The 26,808-nt window shown below is 34.5% G+C and overlaps 1 protein-coding gene across 1 annotated transcript in view; it reads right to left on the bottom strand.

The window, feature by feature from the left end:
• LOC136029107 (C2 domain-containing protein 2-like) overlaps positions 1–26,808 on the bottom strand; it is a gene marked incomplete in the record, with an annotated part of 86,613 nt that overhangs the window by 29,621 nt on the left and 30,184 nt on the right. Inside the window, 7 exon segments of the mRNA XM_065707173.1 lie at positions 2,016–2,069; positions 4,809–4,929; positions 7,797–7,986; positions 9,426–9,537; positions 13,330–13,432; positions 14,345–14,551; positions 21,228–21,407. Coding sequence (XP_065563245.1) covers positions 2,016–2,069; positions 4,809–4,929; positions 7,797–7,986; positions 9,426–9,537; positions 13,330–13,432; positions 14,345–14,551; positions 21,228–21,407 — 967 coding nt within the window.

Genomic DNA, 26,808 nt, shown 5'->3' on the forward strand with positions numbered 1-26,808 from the left:
ATATATCTCTATGTCATACACTATTCCGCTGATGCCGGCTCTCGTGAAAACCTTTACACCCCACGAGTGGGGCTTGTCCTTCAAGTACTGTCGAAATCCAATTCTTCCTTTGAATGGGATCATCTGTTCGTCAATACTTTGGATCTCTTCAGAGTCTATTTTTTTCAGATTCTCCCTGAATGCGTCGTATAGTCTTCTGATCTTGAACAGTTTATCATGACCAACCTCCCCTTTCGGTATCATTAAGGTGTCATCGCAAATGTGGAAAAAAGACCTCAAGCTGATGAACCTATCTCTGCTCATGGTATCAGCCACCGGGGAATATCGTATTCCATTCTCCCAGTACATTCTAACAGCCGGAAGTTTGAGAATGCTCATAAGCATTTGAACTCCAAGAAATCTGCGCAGCTCTTCAAGGGAAAGTTTCAGAGCAAGATTCTTCTTTCTCATGGCATTCAGATTCGTTTGGTCCACAATGTTTGAAAGAATGTCTTCTGTGATAAACATTCGGAAGAGATCAAGGGGCGTTGGTACCTCGTCATAGTGTGGCATAGAACCCTTCCATGTAATATTTCGAGGTTCGGGCTCTGTTTTTATCCACTTGTATTGCTTTGCCTCCTTCGCTACCTTCTTTTTTGCTACTGGTTTTGCCGTGACCTGAGGAGCATCAGTTGGAGTCACTAGACCGGCCACTGCTTGGGAAGGAGCATTTTTTTGAGCTCTTGTAAGGACAAAGGGTTCAGCAGGTGCAGTAACTGTTGCTGACTGTATTGCAGAAGAAGCTGACACTGGTGCTGATGATGTGCTTGAAGAACTGTTTGACGCTGTTGTATCATTCAAGCCCGGGAGAGGCAAATCGAATTGATCCGTGCCATCGCCATTGTCTAACTCGAGCCTGCCAAGCATTGCTAAAGGGATTTCGTCTGTGTGGTCGATATCCTCTTCATCCCATCCGTCTTCATTGCCATAACAGTTGAGAGAACGTAAAGGCTGAAATTCTTGATCTGGATTGTCTGGTGCCCAGTTTGGGTCGTCGTCGTCGGAAGAGATATCGAGATCTGAATCACAATCAGGTATGAATAAAAGCCTTGCCGCTTCTTCTGCAGTCATTTTCTTGGTAACTCTTCTACTTCTTTCCTTGATCAGTCTCTCTTCCAAGGGCTTGGGACCATGACCTCTCATGGAGTCAGAGCTCGTGCTTGGATCAGCTGAAAAGAAATTCAAGGTAAGTGCATCACTTAATAATAACAATAATAATAGTATATTGCAATAAAATAGGCCATTGGCCTCAACACTTGCCTGAGGCATCCCACAAAATAGCTTTTTTACCCTTGTTTCAGTAAAAAGGAGGAACAGAAAGAAAATGTGCCTATTCCCGATCATAAAAAGGACTTGCTGCCTCGTTTGCTGTACAAATCTGCCTAGGTATGGTTTGGCACTGAATGCCTGACGTGACCATTTGGTAACCGATCGTTAGCAACCTTGTTTGCGGCTAAACTACAGCTCAGAATTAGACTAGTGATATCTCATTCGAAAGAACGCATTCTTAGCTACAAAATAAGATCATAATCAGGCTCTGAACTTACCAGAAACGTCCAGGTCATCGAGGTCGAAATCTGCACCTTTCCTCTTTTTCGACATTTTATGTTTTGTCTAAACTTGGACGCTCGCTCGACCGCTCGGGTAAAGCCTTGAGGGACAATAAATTCAAACGCGACAGAGTCAAGCAAGCGCTATCTAGTGGAAAAGAAATCACGGTTGTGACTTTGTCGAGTCGAGAGAAAAAAAATAGGAGGCGAGCGGTATCCGTATGGTGACCACAGGCATGAAAGGGTTAATAAGGTTAGTTTCCCCGTATTCCTTATGTTCCGTTTTTCTTGTTATTCTTATCTCGCCACTGGTAATGCAAAGCTGAGATATTAGCAATAGACATGCTAGAGTTAGTAAAAAGAGAATAAAGAGGAAAGTTAAAAGAGCAGGTGCAAACCAAAGACAGTAAAAAACAAAAGAAACACCTTTATCAGGAGAATTTTTTTCTTTTTTCTTTCGTGAAAACAGGTTTCCGATGCCTGATAAAAGAAAATATATGAAAAAAGCGAAACGTAGCTGAAAGAAAAGACAACAGGAAAATAGGTTACAGCAATGGTAAAATAGAAAAAAAAAATCATTTAAGAATTTCGTAACCTAGCACTCAGATCGAATAATCTTATGAATTATTGATTATTTGTTTTAATATTATTACTATTACTTTAAGGCTATATAGAATTAAGCATTTAGAAAATATAATAGAATTGCTTCTCGCAATAATGCCCATTGATGTTATATGTTGCAGAAAACTGGAAATTCTTAGCATTGGTAAAATCCTACTTTTTATTTGTTGAATAATTCTGTAAATCAACTTAATTCTTTCATTCATATTCTCAGATACATATTTAGGTTAATTTTTAACTTATGCTGAATCAACTACGTAACTCCAAATAACCCTGCCGATTATTAATCTGAATACAACTGAATTATATTCTACAACGGGTACGTGAAACGACTTTTTCCCCAACTTTTACAATTAGTCAGTAGGTATTTAATTGTTCATAAGAGTACAAACGTTTTTTGTTTTATTTCGTATTCTTTTATACCAGAAGCCTAAGGGCAAGTGAGTATTTTTCACTGTAGAAGTTGCACACAAATAATAAGTTCTACTAAAAGGTGAAGATTCTTGTGCATAGATTGGTTAGTCACCTTGCTTTGTCTCACCACTTGGGGATCAAGTGGTAACTTTCAAGAAAAGTAATTTCACGGGAGTCAGGCCAATTTTATGTTTGGGGTAAGGGGGCTAACTGTTTCTTCTCTGGTTTTCAAGAGAGAGTTTACGCTGTGTGTTTTTTTTTCTATTTTATACCTGCCGTATGATAGGCTCTTTTGCTTGTTTCTCAATAACACTTCTGATTATCAGAATCTTCTACAGTAACAACACCCTTAAAAATAAAAATCTGTTTGTAAAGAAAGCCAGTTGCTGTTAGTGATAGACTGCAAAGTAGGAAACATAAAATGAAATTTATTACTGCTAGAATGCAAGAGAGTTTCGTTTAGTTTCAGAGATCTGCTAATTATAACATCTAAAATTCTTATGATACAAGAAATTCACAACTTTTAAGCCAAGAAAAGAGAAAAACAGTCAGATCATCATATATGGTTCGTAATCTGGGGCCACCTGTTTGGAATAATCTGCCAGCTAGCATCAGGGAGTCTGTCACTTTATGCGGGTTTAAAAATAAATTGAAAAAAATTTATTTAACTAATAGATTTTGAAGGGCGGGAGGTTTTTTATGTTTTTTCGCAGTTTTTTGGGGTGGGGTGGGGGCTGGAACCGGTAAAAATAATTAATAGGGCTATTTTATTGTATAGGGTTCATGTGTATGCGTTGTTGTATTTATATATAAGATAGGCTAGGTGGATAATCATGAGTTGTTATGTTTTGATATTTATAAGATATAAATCATAACAGGAATTTGCAGCATAAGTCCTTAGGACTTTCTTTTTGCTGCATTAATTTATTTTTAGTGTCATTTTTATTTATGATTATATTGTGGAGTAATTACTTAATATAATAGTAGCCTCCTCTTTTCTCTTTTTTTGCTTCAACGAGGAATTTAGAAACAAGGTGTCTTAACCAGAATATTTATATGTCTTTTTTTCTGTTTTGATCATTCTGTAATAGCGCAAGAGACTAAACAAAATATCAGGACAGTTGAGTCACATTTCCATGGGACTTGGTACAGAGCTCGATTAAGATTCAGGGCCTTTAACATGCAGTGTTAACACGCTATAGATTTTGAAAGGAATTCGATAGGTTCTATAACTAGAGTCCCGAAATTTTATCTGCACACAGGTCAGAATTCTTTGCCGAAGATAACCTATCACTCCTGGCCTAAAAATTTTCTTGAATATAAGTGGAGCAAAGGTAAATTGCAATAACAAAAACTGCTTAATAAACATGGTCACACATCGCTTTATTTTCTCTTAGCGGAATACCCTATTGTTTAAAACTTGTCAAATTTATTTGAAATAATTCATATCATGAATTGAATGGATACAAGTAGAAGAGCAGTAATATCTAATGGTTAGGCTAATGTAGGAAAGCAATATCTGCATGAGTTAAATACGTAGAAGCATCAATCATTGTCGAATACTATCGTGGCAACCACCATCACCATGGATCTGGTGCAGTGTACCATTCTATGTTTTTATTAATACTTATATAAGTCTTTCGACCACAAAAAAATGAAGAAAAGTCATCAAAAGTATAAATAGCAAAATAAAATTGTTTGACAAAACAAATTTAAACTAATATTTTTCAGTATTACTCCCCCCGCCCAATCAAGATTCTAAGCATCACTAGCTCCATTACCTCCCCCACCCAACATGCAAAATGAAATAAAAGACACTCTTGCTTTACACCGAGTCTGTTACTGTGCTCGTAGCTTCACATTAAATCCTGACATAAACCAATTATATACCAATACCAATTATATTGATTTTTAAGGCTTATTTCCTGGCTAATTGTTCCCGATAAGCAAATTAATTCATTTTTATGCTACATTACCTATTAACTGATTGTGATCTACAGTGCCAAAGTCACAATATTTCTCTTTAATGAAACGGTTAATGAAACGTTCGTTTCAAACATATATAAGCTGCTACCCAGAAACCATAATAGTCGAAGCCTGTTTTTAAGAACAATTTAGACTTTTTTTTACCGAAGGAATAAACTGTTATGAATAAGCTCCATTATGACCAAGTGAAGCGCTTACCTGCCTCGGGATTTCTTGAGAAAATTAATTTAGAAGTGAAAACATTCCCCGTTGGGCCTGTTTTTTGTTGTGCGTGTAATTTTCTGTCAACCAAAGGTGCATTACCATCCACAAATACAAACTGTAAAGATAAAAACAAAACTAAAGAACTTTTCACACAATAATAATCAAGTAAGAATCAGAGAATTTTTCCGCAATCGATTACGGCCTCTTCTTCCAATAAGTGCTAGCTAACGTTGAACTGTTCAAAAAACAAAAACTGTTTCCGAAGTACAAAATACGTTACAGGAAATAATTTTTCGTTCCAGTCGGAATAAAACTGATGTATGGGTTTTTGTTTCAACTTGATCATGATCTTTTTGAAATGGAAATAGGGCAATAACAATAATAAACTTTGAATATCAGGTACCAAATCAGAATCTATTTATTAGCATTATATTTGTTTTTTCCTAAAAGGTAAAAGGCTTTCTCTGCCGTGAAAGTCAATTTCCGTGCAAAAAGAAAGATATCTTGTGTTTGATATAACTTTTCCACCATCTCTAACACAATCCAATTATTTTCCAGCCCAAAGAGTTTGCAAAACTGACCATGCGGAAAATTTTGATCCGTCTTGGAGAATAAATAATTTACACCATCCTGCTTTTTAGATTGAAATTAAATTAAAAAAAACTAATTTTTTTAGCTGAAAGTAAGGAGCGACATTAAAACTTAAAACGAACAGAAATTACTCCGTATATAAAATGGTTTGTCCCCTCCGCAATGCCTCGCTCTTTACGCTAAAGCTTTTAATTGTTTTAAAAAGCAGAATTGTGGCAAAGAGTCAAGTTTTAATTGTTTTAAAAAGTAGAATTTTGACAAAGAATCAAACTTTAGCGTAAAGAGCGAGGGATTGCGGAGGGGACAAACCATTTTATATACGGAGTAACTTCTGTTCGTTTTAAGTTTTAATGTCGCTCCTTACTTTCAGCTAAAAAAATTAGTTTTTTTTTTATTTAATTTCTGAACGTTTTTGAATTAATGCATGTTTGGTTTTGGCTCTCCGCACATAAATTATTAAAATGAAATTTGTATAATAATTCTTTTTTTGGCTAAATGGCTTTCTCTTAGTTTTGATCAGACGATTTTGAGAAATAAGGGGTGGAGAAGGAGGCCTAGTTGCCCTCCAATTTTTCGGTTGCTGAAAAAGGCAACTAGAACTTTTAATTTTTAACGAACGTTTTTATTAGTAAAAATTATACGTAACTTATAAATTAGCAATTTACGTAACAAACTTTCGTAATCTTATATTTTTATTATGTATACAAGGGGGTTTGTATCCTCGTTAATACCTCGCTCTTTACACTAAATCTTAAGTTTTGTTCCAATTCTTTAAGAATGACCCCTGAATCAGAAAGGCCGTAGAATAAATAGTTGAAATTACTAAAAATACTTTAGCATAAAGAGCGAGGTATTTATCTCCTCCTAAATAGCCTACCTCGCTCTTTATGCTAAAGTATTTTTAGAACCCCTCATATGCGTTATAATCTCTGTTCGTTTTAAGTGTCAATGCTACTCCTTCCTTTCATTTGAAAAAACGTTTTCATGTTTATTTTCCATTGTTTTCTTATAGTAATGCTAGAAAATCATGCGCCCTTTTCCTTGAATTTTTCTTCCCCCATGACAGATTCCTCCAAGGAAAGATCCTCCAACATAGCCCCCTCCCCTCAGCCCCACCCCCCAAACAAAATAAAATCCCCCTGAAAACGTCTGTACACTTCCCAATAACCATTACTATATGTAAACACTGGTCAAAGTTTGTAACTTGCAGCCCCTCCCCCAGGGATTGTGGGGGAGTAAATCATCCCCAAATACATAATTATTATGGTTTTCGATTATGCTGAACAAAATGGCTATCTCAAAATTTTGATCCGTTAACATTGGGAAAAAAATGAGCGTGGGAGGGGGCCTAGATGCCCTCCAATTTTTTTGGTCACTTAAAAAGGGCACTAGAACTTTTCATTTCCGTTAGAATGAGCCCTCTTGCGACATTCTAGGACCACTTGGTCGATACGATGACCCCTGGGGGAAAAAACAAACAAACAAATAAACACGCACCCGTGATTTGTCTTTAAGCATTAAACTAAGCATTAAAATCGTTTAGCATTAAAATGCGATTCTTTTGGTGTAGCTATTGATATCAAAATTCAATTTTTTAGAGTTTTGGTTACTATTGAGCCGGGTCGCTCCTTACTACAGTTCGTTACCACGAACTGTTTGATCCAAAACACTGTCTATGCAGTTTTGATTTTATTCTCTACCCCTTTACTTCTTAGGGTATTATGCTCGAGCCACACCATAGTCACACCTGGGGATAAAAAATATGTGCATGTATACAGTGTCAATAATCTATTCCACGCACAATGTAATGGGTTTGGCCATGTTCAATTTCGAAGCATAGTCTTTCTGACTGACCAATTAGAGTAAATATTTACAGGATAGTTATTGAATTTTTTTTATAAAAAGGATGTACAAGGGCCAGAGACCATTGTAAAGGGACAAGCTGATCTTTTTGTAAAGCAGCAGGTTTCGAAAAACTGGAAGACAATAATAATGAACAGGAATATCCTACGTTTAGATAGCTATACTTGTGCACAGTTAGCCTCATCGCTAGTTTTACCTTCATCTGCTTTTCCTGTTATGTTATAAATTTCAGCCTTAAGCAATATATTCAAAATTTTGTTTTTTTAGTATTTTTGTCAATATTAATAATATCGGAAAATAAGACAACGACTGTGCATTCTCAAGCACATATGTTTGTTGTTCTTTTAAAAATTAAGACCTAGAAAAACTACTACAAGACAGTTCATAGTCTATACAAGGGCGGTCTTCCGGGCCATTTACTTCTTCCTTATCGTTTTCTTTTTAATTTAAACTTTTTCTGTATGTTGGTTGTTCAGACTTCCATTTGACCAAACATATCAACAACAAAGAGAAAACAAATAGACAAACTTCAACAGTAAGCGATCCAGAGACTGGGTCATTTTCATAAGGTCTTGCTTGGAGCTGAATGATCTGTATTTGTGAGGGATGCATCAGTAGTTCTTCAATACCGACAATGCCAAGTCCAAGGAATTCTGGGAAATTCTTCGACCTTTCTTCAACTTCAAATAATATCTCTGCAGTAGTCGGTCTCAGGTCACTAAAAGTAAAAACTGTAATTAGCTAAAAATATTTGTCATTTGTTTAAGCCTTCTTACTTTCTTTCATTTTTGACTGAAACTTTAAAGCACTTAGCGCTTTTTTTACTCAATGTTGCAGTACACAAAAAACCACCAACAATAAAATGAAGAAAGCAAAAAAGATAAAAACCAAGTAAAGATAATTTTCAGTTAGTAAAAAAAAAAGAAAAGAAATACAATAAAACAAGGCATATATTTAGGCAGAGACCTACGCTAAGCCATCTTCAATCTTTAAAATCATATATACATGTAATAGAAAAAATTGTCCTTTGGCAGTAACCTTAACGGAAGCAGAAAAGTTGCTTTTTTCACTTCATTCTTTTGTTCTTCTTTTCTTTTTTTTGCGTCTTGTATAGTCAGTTTGGTCTTAGAACCTAGTTAAAGAAGGCTTTAGAAGAACTTAACTTTTTTTTAAATAGTCCTCTTAAAGAAAAAACTCTTAGGAATTATTTCACCATTGATAGTAATACTCGAAACCAAAAAAAGTTTTTTTTACCAAATATGAATTAAGCTGATACTATGAGCTCTGATCTCCGTTGGCTAGAGTTTTAATATTGTTGTAACTTTTGTATTTGTGTTGTCAAACAGTTTCTGGTAACGAACTGTAAGTAAGGAGCGACACGGTTCAATAGTAATCGAAACTCTAGAAAATGGAATTCTAACATCAATAGATATAACAGAAGAATTGGCTTATTGTGTTGATTTTAAATATATAAGTTTCATTAAGGTTATTACTACCCATCAAAGACTAACCTGAAAAGATTTGCCTTATTTTTGAAAAAGGGGGGAAATACCCCTTAAAAGTCAAAGAATGCTAATGAAAGTCACACCATCAGATTCAATGTATCAGATAACCTTATTGGATAGGTTTCAATCTCCTCTCTGCAAAAATGTGAAGTTTTCTTTTTTTGCCAGAAGAAAGATTACAGATGCGTGTTTATTTGTTTTTGTTGTTGTTGTTTTTTTTTCTAGAGGAGATTATGTCGACCCAGTGGTCCTAGAATAATGGGGGAAGGCTCATTCAAAAAGAAATAATAAGTTCTAGTGCCCTTTTTAAGTGACCAACAAGATTCGAGGCCAACTAGGCTCCTGTTCCGTCCCTTTTTTCCCAAAACTGTCCAATAAAAATTTGTATATAGCCATTTTGTCCATTATACCTGAAAAGCTCAATAATTATACCTTTAGACATACATTGCCCCCCCCCCCAAGCCCAAGAGGAAAGGATTCCTCTTTCATTTGAATTCTTTGAAACACTAGCGTAAAGAGCAAAGTGTTTTTGGAGGGGGCAAAAGGAGAGAAGAAGTAAACACACGATAATCGAATTTTTTTAGAAATATTATGCTTATTCAGTACTCTAAAATTAGTTAATCTGTAATGTCCGACATCAACACATACTTACAATAGAAATTGTTCATCCCATGTGGGATTGACTCCGTCTTCTTTGATGGCTGTCTGATGGCGCTGTGGTGGGTCATCCATTTCCACAACGCAAGAAACTTTGTGCGACGGATCTGAAAAACAGGAATTCTTAAGGTTATTTATAAATAGATAAAAATTAGCAAGGAAAGCAATGGAAAAAAAGACGAAACAGAGAATACGAGGAAATAATTTAGGCAAAACTCAGGAATGTGCTTAGTAAAGAAATATATCGCCAAGTTTTTTTTTCGCCGTCGAACAGATGGTGGTACAAACTCCGGAAGAGGATTCATTCGTTCAGAACTTAAAAGTTCAAGCGTCCTTTTCAAGTAAGAAAACTGATTACCAGGCAACCTTAGGCTGTATACTCGATTTAGCTTTCCCTCAATACCACTGTAAGGTCAATATTTCAAGGTAGTAAATTTAATCAGAATGATCTACAATTCTAAGAGGGGCTATATAATCTCACCATATATCAGTATACGGTGTTGTCGTAGGGGAAAGGGTCCTATAATTATAAAAATAGCCTCTATAAAAAAGATGCTTTACAAATATGTTTTAATCAAAACGTGGACAAGTTGGACCTTGTTGAAATCTCTATGACTGAAAAGTACCTTGAAGCCCTTGAAGCCAGTTCCCACTTCAGCCTCCCACGTTCAACATCTTTTGACTCATGAAATGAACCTCTTTTAAATTTTTTGAGAATTGTCTTTAATGATTGAATGCTAATCATTAAAATCATTAAATCAAAACGTAACTGTATAAAATCTAAATACAGTAACAGTATGTTTCCTAAATGATGTTGATTTCACAACCAATGCTGTTGAACGTTTTCTGAGCTTTCTTATTACAAAATTCAGGTTGATATTGTAGTGTGCACGTTTATAATAAAAACCCTGAATTCATATTTCTTAAGTGTTGGTAATATCATACCTTGATCAAATCCAGGTCAAATAACGATTTCCTTAATAATTGCAGGGCCTTAAGTAGGATCCTTGGGACCATACCCTTTTCAATAAATCTCCTCCCAGCCCAAACTTAGAAATGTAAATAAGTTGTGTCCTTTTCGACTCAAGGCCATTCGAGAAGTATTTAGGGAGTGTTCCCGACTGATTTAAATGTATGGTCGCTAAGATTATAGCATTGCTGTCCAACTAAGTATATATTTCGCACATGTTGTTAAATTTCCATCCAAGTTTATTTTTAATGGAGTCTGAACCAGTTGGTTACACATCTGAAGATACTAGTGTAATTTTAAACTTTGGAACCGAAAAGCATTTGATACATATTTCACAAATGGTCTTTGTTTTGACAAAAACCGATAATTAAGGATCCTTGGGCTATTTGGCTACAGATCTGGGGCTGGTGTTAACCTTCTCGAAATCCAAGTCATACAAGGAATCTTAATATACATTATGGGAGATCCAAAAGTCTAGCCATAGACCCCTAACGCCTATACCCCCCCCCCTTTCTCCACCCAACTTTGCATGTATAGATAGCTTCCGTCTCTTTTGGCTTTTAATCATTCAGCGACTATTTAAGGAATGGTCTCGAATGATTATGCTCATTAAAAATATTTAGTAGCGCAGTATGACTTCGCTAGATCAAAAGAAGCTGTATTTCCCAATGGTGTTTGATTTACAAAGAATGGTATTTTAGAGTTTCTGAGCTTGTTTATTATAAATATGCGGCTAATATTGCAATATTTAAGTCCAAAACCGAAGCACAATATGAACATGTTTTGCAAACGATGTTTGATTTCCAACAAATGATTATTTTAGGCGTATCAGGGCTGTCTGCTTATAAAATAGACACTTCACTGAATATAAACGTTCTAACGTAAAAACGATTTAGGCAGATATATCCCTAATAGTAGCCATGTTGTACTTTGTTAGAAATAGGAGCCATGGAGATAATGTAAATCTGCAAGGTTAGTAGAACAAAATTAAGTTCCTTGCATATGTTCCCCCTCTATGCTGGCACTTAAAGATTTCTGGGACTGTTGATTACAAATCTGAGGCCAATATCTCAATAGAAGTCCACAAACAAAACAAAGTCAGTAAATATTTCACAAATAGAGGTTTCATTGCCACCTTTATTTTTGTTTAAGGATTCCCAAGGGTGTTGGTTACAAACCTGAGGCTAATATTGCCGCATAGAACTCTAAAATGAAAAAAAAACTAAATAAGATATTAAAATAGTGTTTAGTTTTAACCCAACTTAGCCCCTTACCCCTAAAACTAAGGCCCAAAACTATATAAATGCCCTTGCACTTTTTAGTCATAAAATAAGCAACTAGCATTCTATTACTAGTAACTTCCCAACCTAAGCAAGACTTAGCAGCTTCCATATTCATCTTGATCCCTATTCCCTTCCTATACATCCCATCCTCCCCTTCTGAGTAAAAAGCAATGGTACCAAACCACTGCAGGACAGGGGCCAACACACCTTCTAAAGTCTACACGAAGCACTTCAACCAGCTTAGAACCGGACGGCAAGAGGTCCCTTGAGCCTTCAGTACAAATGGAGGCCTTTTGCAATGATCGGCCCATCTTGGTGACAACATAGTTTCCTACACTTGGCGGTGCTCTGCTATCAACATGAGTCAAAATTCTACATAATTAACCTCAAGTCTATTACCTCTGACTCATTATATATTCAAGCCTACAAATTGTATACTACCCTGGAGAGGCAGCCCATAATTGATAATTTAGCTTAGTCGAGGTTTTAAGCCCGAAAAGGATTACCAAAACAAACAAAAACCAGAAAAAATATCATCCAGCGCAAATGCTGAGCTATTTACTAGGCTACAATTTCCTCGAGGGGTGTTACTTCTCAAGGTCACCCTGAAGTGCCATTTGCATTCACAGTTCTGGTTAGGCAAACTATATAAGAAAAATTATCTCCAAAGAAGACGGAGAGATGATGTGGGGCGCACCCCTTAAAAACAGGATTTTTCGAACTATGACCCTTGAGCATAATTTCAAAATTCATTTTGATATTTTGAAACCCCCCCCTCCCCGGATTACCCTTTATCAAGCAAGATTATCATTCTAGATACATTATTATATAAAAATTTAACTTTGACGTAACATCAGGTGTTAAGGGAAGTTGTAGCCCCTCTTATGAACATTGAAACCAACACAAATAAATAAAAATGCAAGTTTTAGATAAGAAAGCAAATAGTGACGCTAGAAACCAATAACAAACAGACAATATCCTATGAATAAGGGGTAGTTTTAGCTCCTCTCAAATTTAGGAGATCCCTTGAATATCAAGATTAAAACCAGCATAAGAAAAAAATACAAGTTTTACATAAGAAACTAAATAGTGAAGTTGAAGATTAACAAAAAACAGACAGTCCTATATTTGAGGGGTAGCTTCACCCCCCTTACCTCCCTTACTTTTACTACCAATGCTTGTCTAGTGGCTAAATGTATTTACAAATGCAACAAATATAGCGAATGGGTAATCAAAACTGCTTTACTTGCCAGTTGCCTTTCAAGAACTGAGAGTAAAATATTGTAATTACAGCAAACACAAACAAATGATTCCGTTGTTGGCTGTTTTGCATCTATTGAGATAAAAAAAAACAATAAGATACACTTTTCATTGCGTTGTTCTTGGGTTGAAAAATTCGTTTTGATTGAACGAGGATAAGAGAATAAAACGTTAGCGCAAAAGATGGGGCTAGGGGATGGCAGCCCCCATTTTATGTAGACTGATATCATTCTGCCTTAATTTGGACGTTGCTCCTTACTTTCATCCAAAAAACTTGTTACTAAAAGTTAATTAACAAAAAGAAACCCATGATATTAAATCTGTTTTTTTAATGCCTAAATTTACATAATTGATCATATTAAATCTAGAAAAAGCATCATACTTACTTTTTCTTCCACTTCCTAAAGCGGTGGCCTTAATGATTTTAACAAGAAGTTTCTTCCCTGGAGCGGCAGAAATTAAGGGATCTTTCTTCGTTGCATTTAGCATCTAAAAGATATAAGAGAAATTAGAAAAAGGAGAGGATGAGCTTTTTATCTAAGCCAGGCATTCAGTCTGCAACCTGACATACGCCAAACTATCTAATTAAATTTCTTTTGCCAGAAAAGAAGTTAATTACAATTTAGAAAATTCTGCAGATGAATTTAAAACAAAATAGGGATATACTACAACTACTGCAACTAGTGCGGCACTAAACTGTCTAAGGCCGTCACATCGGCACGTGCTACTTCTCCAATCTGTTTAAAGCTTAACTCTTTACCCCCTCCCATGAAGTTTCAATTTCCTTAAAATCGTTCCTTAAGATCTCTTCCCGCCCCATTCAGTGACAACCTGCTTTTCGTCTGACCCCAGATGAAGGTAAAAAAATGATACGGAAGAAAATTTTTCATCGCAAACGTGTTCTAGCCACCTCAATCTATTTCCATTACAGCCCTAAAAAGTAGGATAGAACAACATTTTTCGTACAATTTGTTGCCTGAGATATATTAATTCAAACGGCTACCTAAAAACTATCCATAGAATATTCCTTTGGAAAATATATAACAAATCTTCCTATTCCTGTAGAAGCGCCCACGTCAAGAAAGAGAGATTTCATGCCCATCAAATTAATTCCATCGGCGTGCAAGATATATGCCGAATTGGGCGAGTATATAGAATGCTTCCTGGTATGACTAAAGAACAAGTTACCTTAACAATAATAGCGTAATTCTTTTTGAGAGTCCAAACCGACAAAAGACTTTGCGACCTTTATTTTGAATTCGCTCTTTCTGTACGACTTGCAGCTAATATAATTGCTGGTCACCTTCAAGTAAGTTATATTTTACTCGATATCTACATTTCAATACGATTTTATATTTTTGTCTCAGGAATTAAATTTTAATTTGTCTTGTCATAACTCACCATACTGTCATAATGCACAGGTAAAATCGGTTCATTTGGCAACAAAGGACGAACAAAATTAGGGAATTCGTCATAGTCCATCATCGTCAAATTGAGCGTTGATCGTCTCACCGCTGCAGTTAGCGTTTCCAGAACAATGTCCTGTACCTGTAGTTCATCCTTTGGCAATGTTTCCCGGGCAGTGGCCAAAACCAACTTTGGCGTGATCTGAAAAAGTGTAAATAATTTGTACTTTCTCTTAGCTAGAACAAGAAACTAGAATTTCAACATTACACAAAGAAAATAAGTATTTAAGCTTTTATGTCTAAAGTGGTACTACGCAGCTCACATTTGCAAATAAAAGTATCAGTCTTTCTAATTTGTCAGGAGCTAAAACAGCTATTCTTTATAGCGAGTTTTCTCTGTCATTTATTGTTTCTTGTTATCCTTTAAAAATTTTGGCCGTATTTTAATGTTTTAATTATTTCTTGAAAATTTAAAATTCTATCATTATTGAGCAATAAATCACTGTTTAGTTACCCTTATGGTATATTAGTATAGATTCAAAGCACATTGCGATTCCAGTGAAATAATATAATTAAGAAACGTAATCTTTAAGTTTGGTTCAAGTAGTGACATTATCAATGAAATTATTTTAGATCGCACAACTTAGAACTGCTTGTTCAATTTTTTTATACTGATTAAGATTAAATCGCTCTAAAACAGGAGTATTTAAAGTTATAAGTTATTCTGTTCATTCAATGCTCTCGTTAGTTCATTCAATGTTCTCGTCAGAGTAAGACGCATTTAAGACCTCTGTGTGAATTTATGTGAAAATATTATTTCAAGAACTTTTGGATACTCATTCAATGCTGAAAACATTATTTCAAGAACTGTTGGATATGTAGTAATAAGTATTAATATTTGGATATTAGTACAATATTAATGTACAATGGGACGTGAAAGGAAAAATCCGAAACGAGACGGTATGAATATTTCATTAGACACCTCAGATGATAGCTCTAGCTCGAAACCGGAAATATCAATACTAGCTGCAGATTTTAAGCAAATTCTTGAAATCGTAAAAGAAAATGGGAATAAATTAGACAACTTAGTCAATCAATTAGGTACTCTTACTACAAGGGTCGATAATCTGGATAAAGAACATTCGCTTCTTAAAAATAAGATGTTTAATAGTGAACTGAAAATGGGAAAAATTGAAGGTGATACGGCCTGCCTCAATTTGCAATTAAAAACTTGTACTGATGAACTAACAAAGTTAAAAAGAAAAAATGAAGATTCAATGTGTCGGATTGTGAAATTGGAAGCCGCCAAGTTAGAAAATAATATCATCATATGGAATGCAGTTTGCGAGGATATTGATAACGCTAAAGCTTTATTCACAGAAGTTGTTCGCCATGGATTAGAATTGCCTGAAGTAAATTTTACAGTCTCGCAATATGACAGAAATCGTAAATTTTTAAAGGCGACACTAAATAAAAAAGACGACAAGTTTTCTATTATAAAAAATGCCAGCAAGCTTAAAGACAAGATATTTCATGGAAATAATAGCAACTTGTTTATTAGTGATGATGTGCCAGCCGAAATTCGTAAAATACGTAAGCTGATTTTGGCGAAATGGGATAAATTGCGGAAGATTCCTAGATGAGAGGCATGGATATCAAAGGGGATTCAGACAAACTTGTTTCGTGAAAAGACCTGACGGCTCAATTACAAAATATTCATTTAGTGACAGCATACCAGAGGTTGACGACTTTCCGAACGCCCGAGGATATGTACATCATAGTTTTCCAAGTGATGTTTCAGTGAAATAAAATCATATCATATAATAGTAAAGCGCCCTGTTAGTATGTTTTAAAAGTATGTTTTTATTTATCTTTTCCCTAATTTTTGTTGCTCTATATATTTATTTCTATTTTTTCTCTTTAGTTATCTTTTTTTATTGCTTGTTTTGAAGCACATAGAGGTCTTTATGAATAGCGGTAGAAATTTGAAAGAATTTGCCTTAGAATGAAGACATTTCTTTTTTCTTTTCTTAGTTGTTTCTGTGTCTGCTACCTTTTATTTTTGTTTGTTGGGTGCATGGGTCGTGGTGTGGTTATTCTTGACATGGCGGTAATATTTGATAATGGATAGAGATAGAGATGGAATTTTGTTTCATTCAGTTTTCCAAAATATTGTAGCTAGTGATAATGAAGATAGTAGCAGCATTTTAGATATACCAAAAAATCAATATTTATTTTTGAATGGATTGGCAAAGAAAAATTCTAGAACAAGAAGGATATCGTTTTGGAATTGGAGGACTGCAAGGGATACAATTGACACATTTCTATCGACATCTGATACGGACATATTCGATTTATGCGAAACTTTTTTAGATGAGTTTTCAATTGAAAGTGTTCATGTTGATGGTTATCAATTATTTCATGCTGGGAGGAGTATGCAAAAGAAAGGTGGTCTTGGTGTTTTATTTAAAAGTTGCCTACCAACCCGTGCAAGACTAGATTTTTTTCCAATGAATATTGAAATGTCATTTGAATCTTGTATTGTTGAATGTTTTTTTCAAATAATGAGAAGATTCTAATCGCAGTTATTTACCGTAGTCCGTCAGCTAGTCAGATATAATTTAGGAATTGTTTTGAAAAATTCTTGGATAAATTAGCTAGTCTTAATAGTTCTTTTCTAGTTATGGGAAATTTTAATATTGACTTAATGAACCTTGTTTCTGTTAATCAGAATAGACTGGATAGTACCACTTTGAGGTTTTTAGAATGTCCGCTACCTCATGGATTATATCTTGTATGTCTTTTACCATCCAGAAGAACTGATACGTCATATTCACTAATTGATAATAGTTTTTCACCTGAAAGTGCTGTTAGTACAAATGTCATTCCTGATGATTCATCTGATCACTGCATACTTATGGCTGATTTTTCGCTATATTTCCCATATAATGAAAAGAAGTCAACAAAGCGAAGAGACTTTGGGGAAAAAATTTGTTAAAATTAAAAGAAGCACTCGGTGACGTAGGGTGGAGTTCATTAATTGATGAAATGGATCCAGATCAATCCTTAGATAATTTTCATAATATATTGACTGAAAAGCTTGATAAATTTTGCCCGTATAGAAATCTGAAAGGAAAGAGGCAAACACCAAGAAAACCACGGGTAAATGCATCGCTTTTGAGGTCTATTAATGAAAAAAAAAATCGTTTATATAAAACTAAATGAAGTATCCAACTCAAATAAATATAATACGTTTTAAAAACTATAAAAATCTGTTAGTAAGGATTCTTAGAGAAAATGAAAGAGTGTATTATGAAAATTCATTTAAAAATTCTGATTCTCCTCGAAAAACTTGGAATTTAATTAAGGATAAAATTGGAAAAAATAAAAAGTTATCACATCCTGAGGTATTAATTAATATAAATGGTGTAGAAGTTAGAGAACCGCAAGATGTTGCTAGTATGTTTAGTGATTATTTTGCTGGTGTTGGTCAATTAATTGTTTAAGCAGGAATAGATGTGTCCCCTTACAGGTCGCATAAAGAATATTTACCCCCCAATGAATGTACGAGCATATTTCTGGCCCCTGTTAGTCTTGCAGAATTCCATAAGATTATCAAAAATATAAAAAACGGTATATCAGTGGGATATGATGAATTATCAACAAATTTGTTAAAGAGTATTACCGGAGTTATTTTTGAACCACTTGTCCACATTTTCAATTTGAGTATCAATTCAGGTATATTTCCTAGTAGATGGAAAATTGCCCGAGCAGTTCCGTTGTATAAACAAGGCGATAAATCTGATGTAAATAATTATCGTCCAACTGCAATTTTATCACCATTATCTAAAGTGCTTGAAACAATTTTAAAAGAAAGGATTTCTAGCTATTTAGATAAAATAAATTTCTTTACCAAATATCAATTTGGATTTAGGGTAAACCGTTCGACAGAGTACGCAGTTGCAGCTCTTTCATTAGAAATAAATGATTGTTTAGACGATGATTTCCATGTGGCTACTGTGTTCTGTGATATAAAAAAAGCATTCGACACTTTAAATCAAGAAATTCTTCTTAACAAAATGTTAAATTCCGGCATAAGAGGGAAAGGATTACAAATTATTAAATCATACCTGTGGGGACGCAAAATCACAGTGGATGTCGGTGGAAAAATGACTAATTTAAAAAGTCTTATTGATATTGGTGTCCCCCAAGGCTCAGTATTAGGTCCACTTTTATTTTTGATTTATATTAATGATCTTCCACGAGGTTTGCATGAGAATATTAGCCATGCAATTGTATTTGCAGATTATACAGCTATAACAGTTACAGCTAGGGATTCATTGACATTGATCGAAAATCTGACTATAAGTGTTACCTCAGTAAATCGATGGTTTGTTTCCAATAATCTAGTACCAAATTTTATAAAAACTAATTTTATGGTTTTTGGTCGTTCAAAACGTGCCATTCGAGATATTTCTTGTCAGGAGCTTCAGGTTGGTGACCAAAAAATTTGTAGGGTCCAATCATATCGTTATTTAGGAGTTTTTCTTGATCCCCTTTCGTCATTTCATAATCATATTGAGTATTTAAGATTAAATCTTGCTCAAAATATTGGGTCGATGTATCCTGTGAAGAATATTTTTCGTTTTACCATTTTAAAAATAATTTACTACTCTCTAATTACTTCTTATTTGAATTACTGCTCAGTTGTATATCTTAATACATTTTGGAAGCATATAAAACCCTTACAGGTACTACAAAATAGGGCAATAAGAATACTTGGAAATTTCTTACATTGACCTTCAAAACTTGAAAATGTTTCGGAAACTAAAACATTATTCCTCCTGTTAAATTTGTTAGATTTAAATGATATACGAGTATTAAATACTACTAATGGCATTTTCAAATCCAAAATTCTAAAAATTATTTCTATGACAAATCTCTGTTAATTTTACTTCCTCTTTCGGATTGTCGGAGATATGGGATGTACCGAATTCCTTTTGTAAGTTCTGAAACGTCAAGGTTTTTGATTAGGTACCAAATACCCTTCATTACTAACAATTATAAGCTGAATGATAAAATTCTGTTTTATCCATCCCAAAAATATCAACTAAATTTAAAAAAGCAAATATTAAAGATTGTTTGCCAAAATTTTTATCATTCACCATTGATGATGGAAAATTAAATTATTTGATCTTCTTATTTGTATATTTTTTTTCTGTCCCTGTATCTGGGATGGCCTCCCACGCCCCTCCTGCCCGATATTTATTTATTTACTTATCCTTGTTACTTCTCTTTTATAAGTTTTTTTCTATTTTGTTTTTTCTTTTGCCGTTTTAAATTTTGGAATCATTATTACGATGAGATGTTGATGGGTTTTTTTTCTATATTTTTGCGCTATCCCAGCCTTACGAGCTCTGCTCTCTGTTGGGGCACAATACTGTTTTTGTATTTTTTTTTAAGTTGAATAAAGAAAAAGTTGAAGTTGAAGTTGAAGTATAAAAATCGCCAGATAAATCCCATTTCCAAAATCAGGTAATAGTCTACATTATTGTAAAAATTTGTGACTTCTGTGTTATGAAAAACCCAAATTTATTTACGAATATATATATATATATATATATATATATATATATATATATATATATATATATATATATGGGCGCATATATTTATGGGCTGTCGACTGCAACGAGCAGAAGGAGGAGACTTCAGGATATATATGGGCGCATATATTTATGGGCTGTCGACTGCAACGAGCAGAAGGAGGAGACTTCAGGCTCACATTTCATTCATTACGTGTTTCTGGAATGAATGTTCTCAAAATTCTAATTTAAGGCTTATGCTCTTACGCAATTTCTGACAGGTTTCGTTGTTTATTATTTCCTTGGGACTTACAAAATTGTTAAATCTTTTATCTTTTCCAGACAACCTCTTTGTTTTGAAATTCTTTTCCCCTATAAATCATCAAGATATCTGAACAGCTTTGGGAAAATGCAAGTTGAGAGGTAAAACAGCAACCAGCTTACTTTTAGTCAGCATTTAGATTTATCTTTTTATATTATGTAACACTAGTATTGTTTCAGCTATGGACGCGAACGCTAAATAAGTAAAATTGACAAACTCTGATGCTGTAACTATAATTCGAGCCATTTAAATTCTTGATATGTCCAAAGGTTTCATAGGTACATGTCATTTTGTAGTCATTCGCCATGACTGACTCGATTTGATTTTACTGACATATTGGGAAAGGTGTCTGCCTTCTCCCTTTGCCCATGTGTGACCCCATTAAGGAGGGACAACTGTCATGGTAGCGACTATTACATTTGGAGAGAGTTTTAACTGGGGAATCGAACGGTACAACTCTTTTGATATTATAGTTTCTTCAGAAGAGGCCATAGAATAGAATATTACATACACTATGCATTTTGTGAACAGCTTTAAATTTAAAAAAGGAGGTTTCGGGGCCTAAGATTATAAAGATCGTTTTAGTTCGGGGACATCAGCTCCCTAAAACTGACTCCACTAAAGCCTATTTTTTTCAGATCTGCTTGAAACATATAACCATAAATTATGTGGGGCAGGGGAATCCAGGTGAAGAAGAAAAAAAGAAAAAGAAAATTTAGCTCCCCCAAAGGGGGTCAAATAGTAGAAATAAGCAAAATTAATCTTTATCGAACTGACAAACAGATTGTTGTACTTTTGAATCCTTTGGCCGTTATCGAATACTGAGATAATAAAGGTGAATTTTTCACGAGAAAGACGGCTGTATCTGCCACGATTTTATTTGATTCCTAACTGCGAGACTTGGCGTTCTGAACAGCCTTAGCGTTCTGAACAGCCTTAGCTGTTCCGAAAAAAATTATACCAATTCTTACCTCTGGCCAACCGTCAAATTTTGCGGTACATTTGGTATCTTCTGTGGTGAATGCTACATTAAGTCTAGCTCGAAGGGGCTCAATCTTCACTCGGAAATCTTGCAGCACTGATCTGTCTTTCTGTGCTAGTCGAGTCTGCACACAAATTATAAAATTTGCCACCACATCACATGTCACAGTCTGCAAAAACAGCAGTAAGAAGTATTTTACCTTCCAAATTCCTTGTACAGAAAAAAAAGATAGAGAGAGAGAGAGATAGAGATAAAGGGAATATAGAGAGGGATGCAGAAATATATAAAGAGAGAGAGAGACAGGGACATAAGCAGGGGGAAGACCCTGGAACCCCTTTGCCACCAAAATTTTTAATTTTCTCAAGTTTCTAGAAACTCCTTATTGAAATAAAAAATTATTCTTTTTAATAGCGATTTCACCCTCCAGATGAAATCCCTACATATTTACCTGGAGAAAGATACTGAAAGAGAGAGGGGGGAAGACGGAGAGAGAGGGGAAGAGAGAGAGGAGAGAAAGAAATAATACAGAAGGGAGTAAGAAGCCAAGGGAAGGGATTGCGTACTAACAAAATCTACGGGTTACCCTTTTCTTAAGTATTTTTTTTAATCAGCACAATTCTGCTTCAGCAGGCGATGAACAAGTCTCTTTCTTTTATTAAATTTAAAACAAGGTTTTTTTCAACTAAAAGTAAGGAGCAACATAAAAACTAAAAACAGACAAAAATAACGCTGTATATGAGGAGGGCTACTCCTTCCTTAGCCCTCACTCTTAACGCTAAAGTCTTAAAGTTCTTTAAAAATGCCTTTCATTCAAATTCAACAGCCCTTGCGTTTGAGTAGTGTTTCTTAAAAAATTCTGACAGTCAAACCTTAGAATAAAGAGCGAGGGTTAAGGAAGAGGTATCCCCCTCATAATCTAAATCATTTCTGTTCACATTGATGCCGCTCCTTACTTTCAAGAAAAAACTCGTTTTCTATTTAATTTCTGACTGTTTTTCAAATCATTCCAGGAAATTTCACTCTCCCCGTGTAAATTACTTTTGAAAAAGTCCCCCATAAACTCTTCTTCCCAAGGAAAATTCGCCTAGTGGATAATCTCCCGAAAGAAAATTCCCATCCCCTCACAAAAAAAACAAAAACAAACAAATTCCGTATATTTCCTAATAAAAAATAATACATCTGTCTTGTCATCCCTAAAGGCAAAGTTATTGAACCTTTCAACTATGCTCAATCAAATGGCTATCTCAAAATTTTGACCGAGCGTCTTTGGAGGAAAAGAAACGTGGAAGGGGGCTCACCTTTAGGGAAAGGCAAGAAAAAACAACAACTAACAAAACAAAAAACAAAATAAAGATTTATCCGTGATCTTTTTTCTGGCGAAAAATACTAATTCTTCATTTTTGTTGATAGGAGTTTGAAACCTCTACTGTAGGCTTCTCTGATGTGGTGAATCTGATGGTGTGATTTTCATTAGAATCGCTTGACTTTTTGGGGGGTATCTCCTCCCTTTTTCAAAAATCAGGCAAACTTTTTCAGACTTGTAGCTTTTCATGAGTAACATTAAACTTAAAATATTTCATATATTTGGAATCAGCACAAAAAGTCAATTCTTTTGATGGATTAATTTTAGAAACTTTTTTGAAGTTTCGGTCACTATTGGACCGAGTCACTCCTTGCAATTCATTACCACGAACTGTTTGATGTTGTCTTGTTATGAAGAGGATATAAGCAAATTCATTTTTCTAGAATTTAATGCAAATGAATGAACACTGATATGAACATAAACCGTTTGCGATACATTTTTCATTCAACAAAAAAAGTAAATGATGGCAATGACATGCCAGATTTAACCTAACATATGGATAAAAGTGTCCTGTATGCGGAACCTATCTTTAACTATTCCAATAGAGTTAGTCATTACTATTGATTTTCAAAAATGTTACTCTTCCTTGCTAGGCTTCATCTATCTTCAGTTCAGAGAACATCTTTCATTTCGTGGCTTGGATTAGGCTGTAAAAACTCACAGTTTATGCAGGAAAAAATTCATAAAGTTTTTTGCAAGAGCAGCAATAAAGACCGACTGTCGTTCATATTAATTTAAAGTTAAATAGCTCATGTTTATAAAAGTTTATCTAGTTTTTATTCAAATATTGATTTTAAATCTTGCCACCAAAAACAGAATCCGCAAAGAAAACATAATAGTTATCACACATATGGGCTTAACTGTCACAAAATTTCATCAAATTCAATTTACTTTGGATGCAATTGAAAATGCTTTTCAAAAACTGAAGTGTTCCTAAGCCTAGCTCGCTGTCACTAAGCAAATAAAGAAGTCCTCCTTATCCTAATGATCACTAGCTACATAATTGATGTTATATCTTTCTATCTTGAGCTCCAAATTTGACAAGTAAATCCTATAAGCTTTAATATTTGCACCCACTGCCTGGCGTTCTTGTAGCTCAACTCTAACTTTGAAATGATGGAACCGCTGACAATCATGACTCCACTTAATATACTTAAAAATAACAATATCCAGCCTTTAGGCGGGGAAGGGTTTAGTGCATTCTTCATTGAGGAAAGAGGTGAAATTGGAAAGTAATGTTCTTCTGAGACTTTCTTTTCTCTTAGGAGTGGGAGGCTACTTCGAAACGACTTAATGGTGTTCCCAAATGAGTATGGTGACGTTGTACTGATACAGGCCCAATTGCGTTTCTATGTTTCCTCAGTTGTTTACAAATAAGATGCGTTTCTAAGTGAGTTTAAAATGAGAAAATAAATCTCTTTTTATTCCTCATTTAAACTTAAACTAGGCAGACATTAGTGAAAACTGAGGAGCACATAAGAACTCTTATTAACGTCACCATAAGACTTTACAGTGGTACTTGTATTTTCACGAAAATAATCACGTTGTTTGATGTGGCCCTACACATAAATGTGTTTTATGTTTGAAACAGTTTGGGGTAAGGGTTAAGTAAAGAGCGACACATACTAAAAGTAATCAAAGCTATCAAAAAAAAGATGTTTGGAAACAATATACATAAATAAGAAAATGTCAATTTTATAGTGATTCCCAAAATGTAACAAATATCAAGTTTAAAGGTGCAGATTGTAAGTCATTAGCATATAAAAATGTGCATAATTTAAGAAACAGAGGGAAACACTCTCTAAAAGTGAGACGTAAATGGCACCATCAAATTCTGAATGCCCAGTTTTTCCATATAGTGATTCCAGTTTTTTACTGTTTTAAAAAGCAGAGTTGAGAGAAAGACTCAAACTTTAGCGTAAAGAGCGGGGCGTTGATGAGGAAGCAGCCCCTTTCATATACGAAGCAATTTCTGTTCGTTTTAAGTTTTAATGTCGCTCCTTACTTTCAGCTAAAAAAACTTGTTTTTTTTTATTTAATCCCATTCTAGGTTCAAGTGCAAATTGATAAACTTGATGAGAAACAACAGTTTAGTTCCTTGAGAGCAGACATAGTTGCACATGACTAGCGGACTCTTTGCTCGTTTCATCCCTTTATCGCTCAAAAATCACGATCAGAAGGGATGCTTAAATCAAAGTCGCTATTCGATTATCGTAGAAAATAAGAAGAGAGGTTCTTAAATGTAAATTACGAGTTCTACTCCCCTCTTTATGGATCGGAAGGTAATAACGCTCCTTCGTTGCTTTTCCAACCTGGCAAACATGATGTAAGATTGAAATTCAAAACAGCTATTCCAAGGAGGAGGAATGATATACAAAAAGCTATGATTCTGGGAACAAACTTCCTAAAACACTCCCAGTACAATGTTGAAAACGAAAAGAAACCTAATTAGAGAACATATTTGTTCTAACTGAAAGCAAAAAGTTATATTAAATTAAAAATTAACAGAAACTAGCCGAGAAATGAGCTGCCACATCCTCAGCCCCTCCCTACTCTTTGCGCTAAACTTTGGATTTCTTTGGCTAATACTTAAAGAATGAATGCTGTAGTACAAGAGCAATGAGATAAAAGTTATCTATTTTATCACCATTCTAAGAGCATAAAAGTTTTATTTAATGGGTAAATTAAATAAATAAGTAAAAAACCCGTATTCATCAGCCGGATATGGTTTTTTCACTTTTAACATTTCCAGCTAAGCATTAGTTAAACTCTTGGGCAAAGAGCGGCATTTGAGGAGAAGCGGCCTCCCAATTTACATTATAGTTCTTGTTCATCTTAATTTTTAATATCACTTTTTATTTTCATTTAAATGAACATCTCCTTTTTTTTATTCAATTCAGTGAACTACTACTTCTTCTATTCGATTTAACACAATAGTTGAACGGGGGGGGGGGGGGCAATCATTATTCTCATTACTGAATAAACTCCGCTTGCGTATATTTTCGCTGAACCCATGACTTAAACCAAAAATATCCTTTTCTGCCTTGTAACAAAACTGGTAGCCAAAGCTGTTTAAAATACGCTGTCAAAGCGCTGTTTTATAGTTTTCACAATTTTACACTGTTATCAATAGATGCTCAAGCATATACTCGAAGTCCTATTCAAGTGATTTTATTATTTAGTACAGAGGGGAAGAAGTTGAATATGGCGCGAAATAATTTTTTTTTAATGTTATGGAATATAGTTCAAAAATACAATGAGTTGTCTCGCAAATATTTGCGAAGCTGTCCATGAAAGAGAATATTCTTAACTGGCAAATAAATTAAGAGTTAATCCTTATTCATCGAAGAAATAAAAAAACACGGTTTTTTAGCTTAACATCAATTGTAAAAAAAAAAAATTAATTTACTTTTTACCACTGGATCGGTGGTTTTGAACTCAATGTTCTATAGTGCCAGTTTTTATTATCAAATACACCAGTAGACCAAAATATGTTGAAATCATCTTTTTACAAATGCAAATTGTGCATTAACAAAGAAAATTAACATATATTAAACCTAGATGGCGACAAATGATAGCAGGCAAAAAGACAAAATAACGCGGTTATATCGAGGACCCAGAAGATTGAAATAGTTACAGCTTCAAATTTTCAGTAATGAAAAACATCGAAACAATTATTCAGATTGTCAACAAGTGGCTAATGATGTCCATATGGAAATCTGAAATATTATTTGTGCCACATTTATCAATTCCCATTTTTGAAAACAGCCATTGATGTGCATATGCATGCATGCATATTCATGGTTTGCAAATACAAGCGACTTAATTTTTTAATCTCCGGACAAATTGCATTGACTCTTAAAATACTTCGTTGGAGAATATCGTAAATGGACAATAAAACATAAACTTCCATTAGGAAGTGTTGAAGCGGCGTTTATACGCGTGTCTAGCAAGACTCTCATGTCATGACATATGTCTGGCCAGAAATCAATGTCTTGGAAATTATCGTTCACAAAAAAATAAATCAGTGCTTAGCTAAAACTACAAATTTAGTTTCAAATAGATTAGAGTTGTCATCTCTAGCCAATCAAGAGAGCTTATGGGGCCAAAACTTTCAAGATTGTAATCCCTATTTTTCACAAGACAATGGATGAAACTAGCAAAACAATTGCCTTGGTGTGTTTCACTATTATATCTGGTGTTGCAT

Source organism: Artemia franciscana, chromosome 7 (genome assembly GCF_032884065.1).
Source record: "Artemia franciscana chromosome 7, ASM3288406v1, whole genome shotgun sequence".
In the NCBI taxonomy this organism is placed as follows: Eukaryota; Metazoa; Arthropoda; class Branchiopoda; order Anostraca; family Artemiidae; genus Artemia; species Artemia franciscana.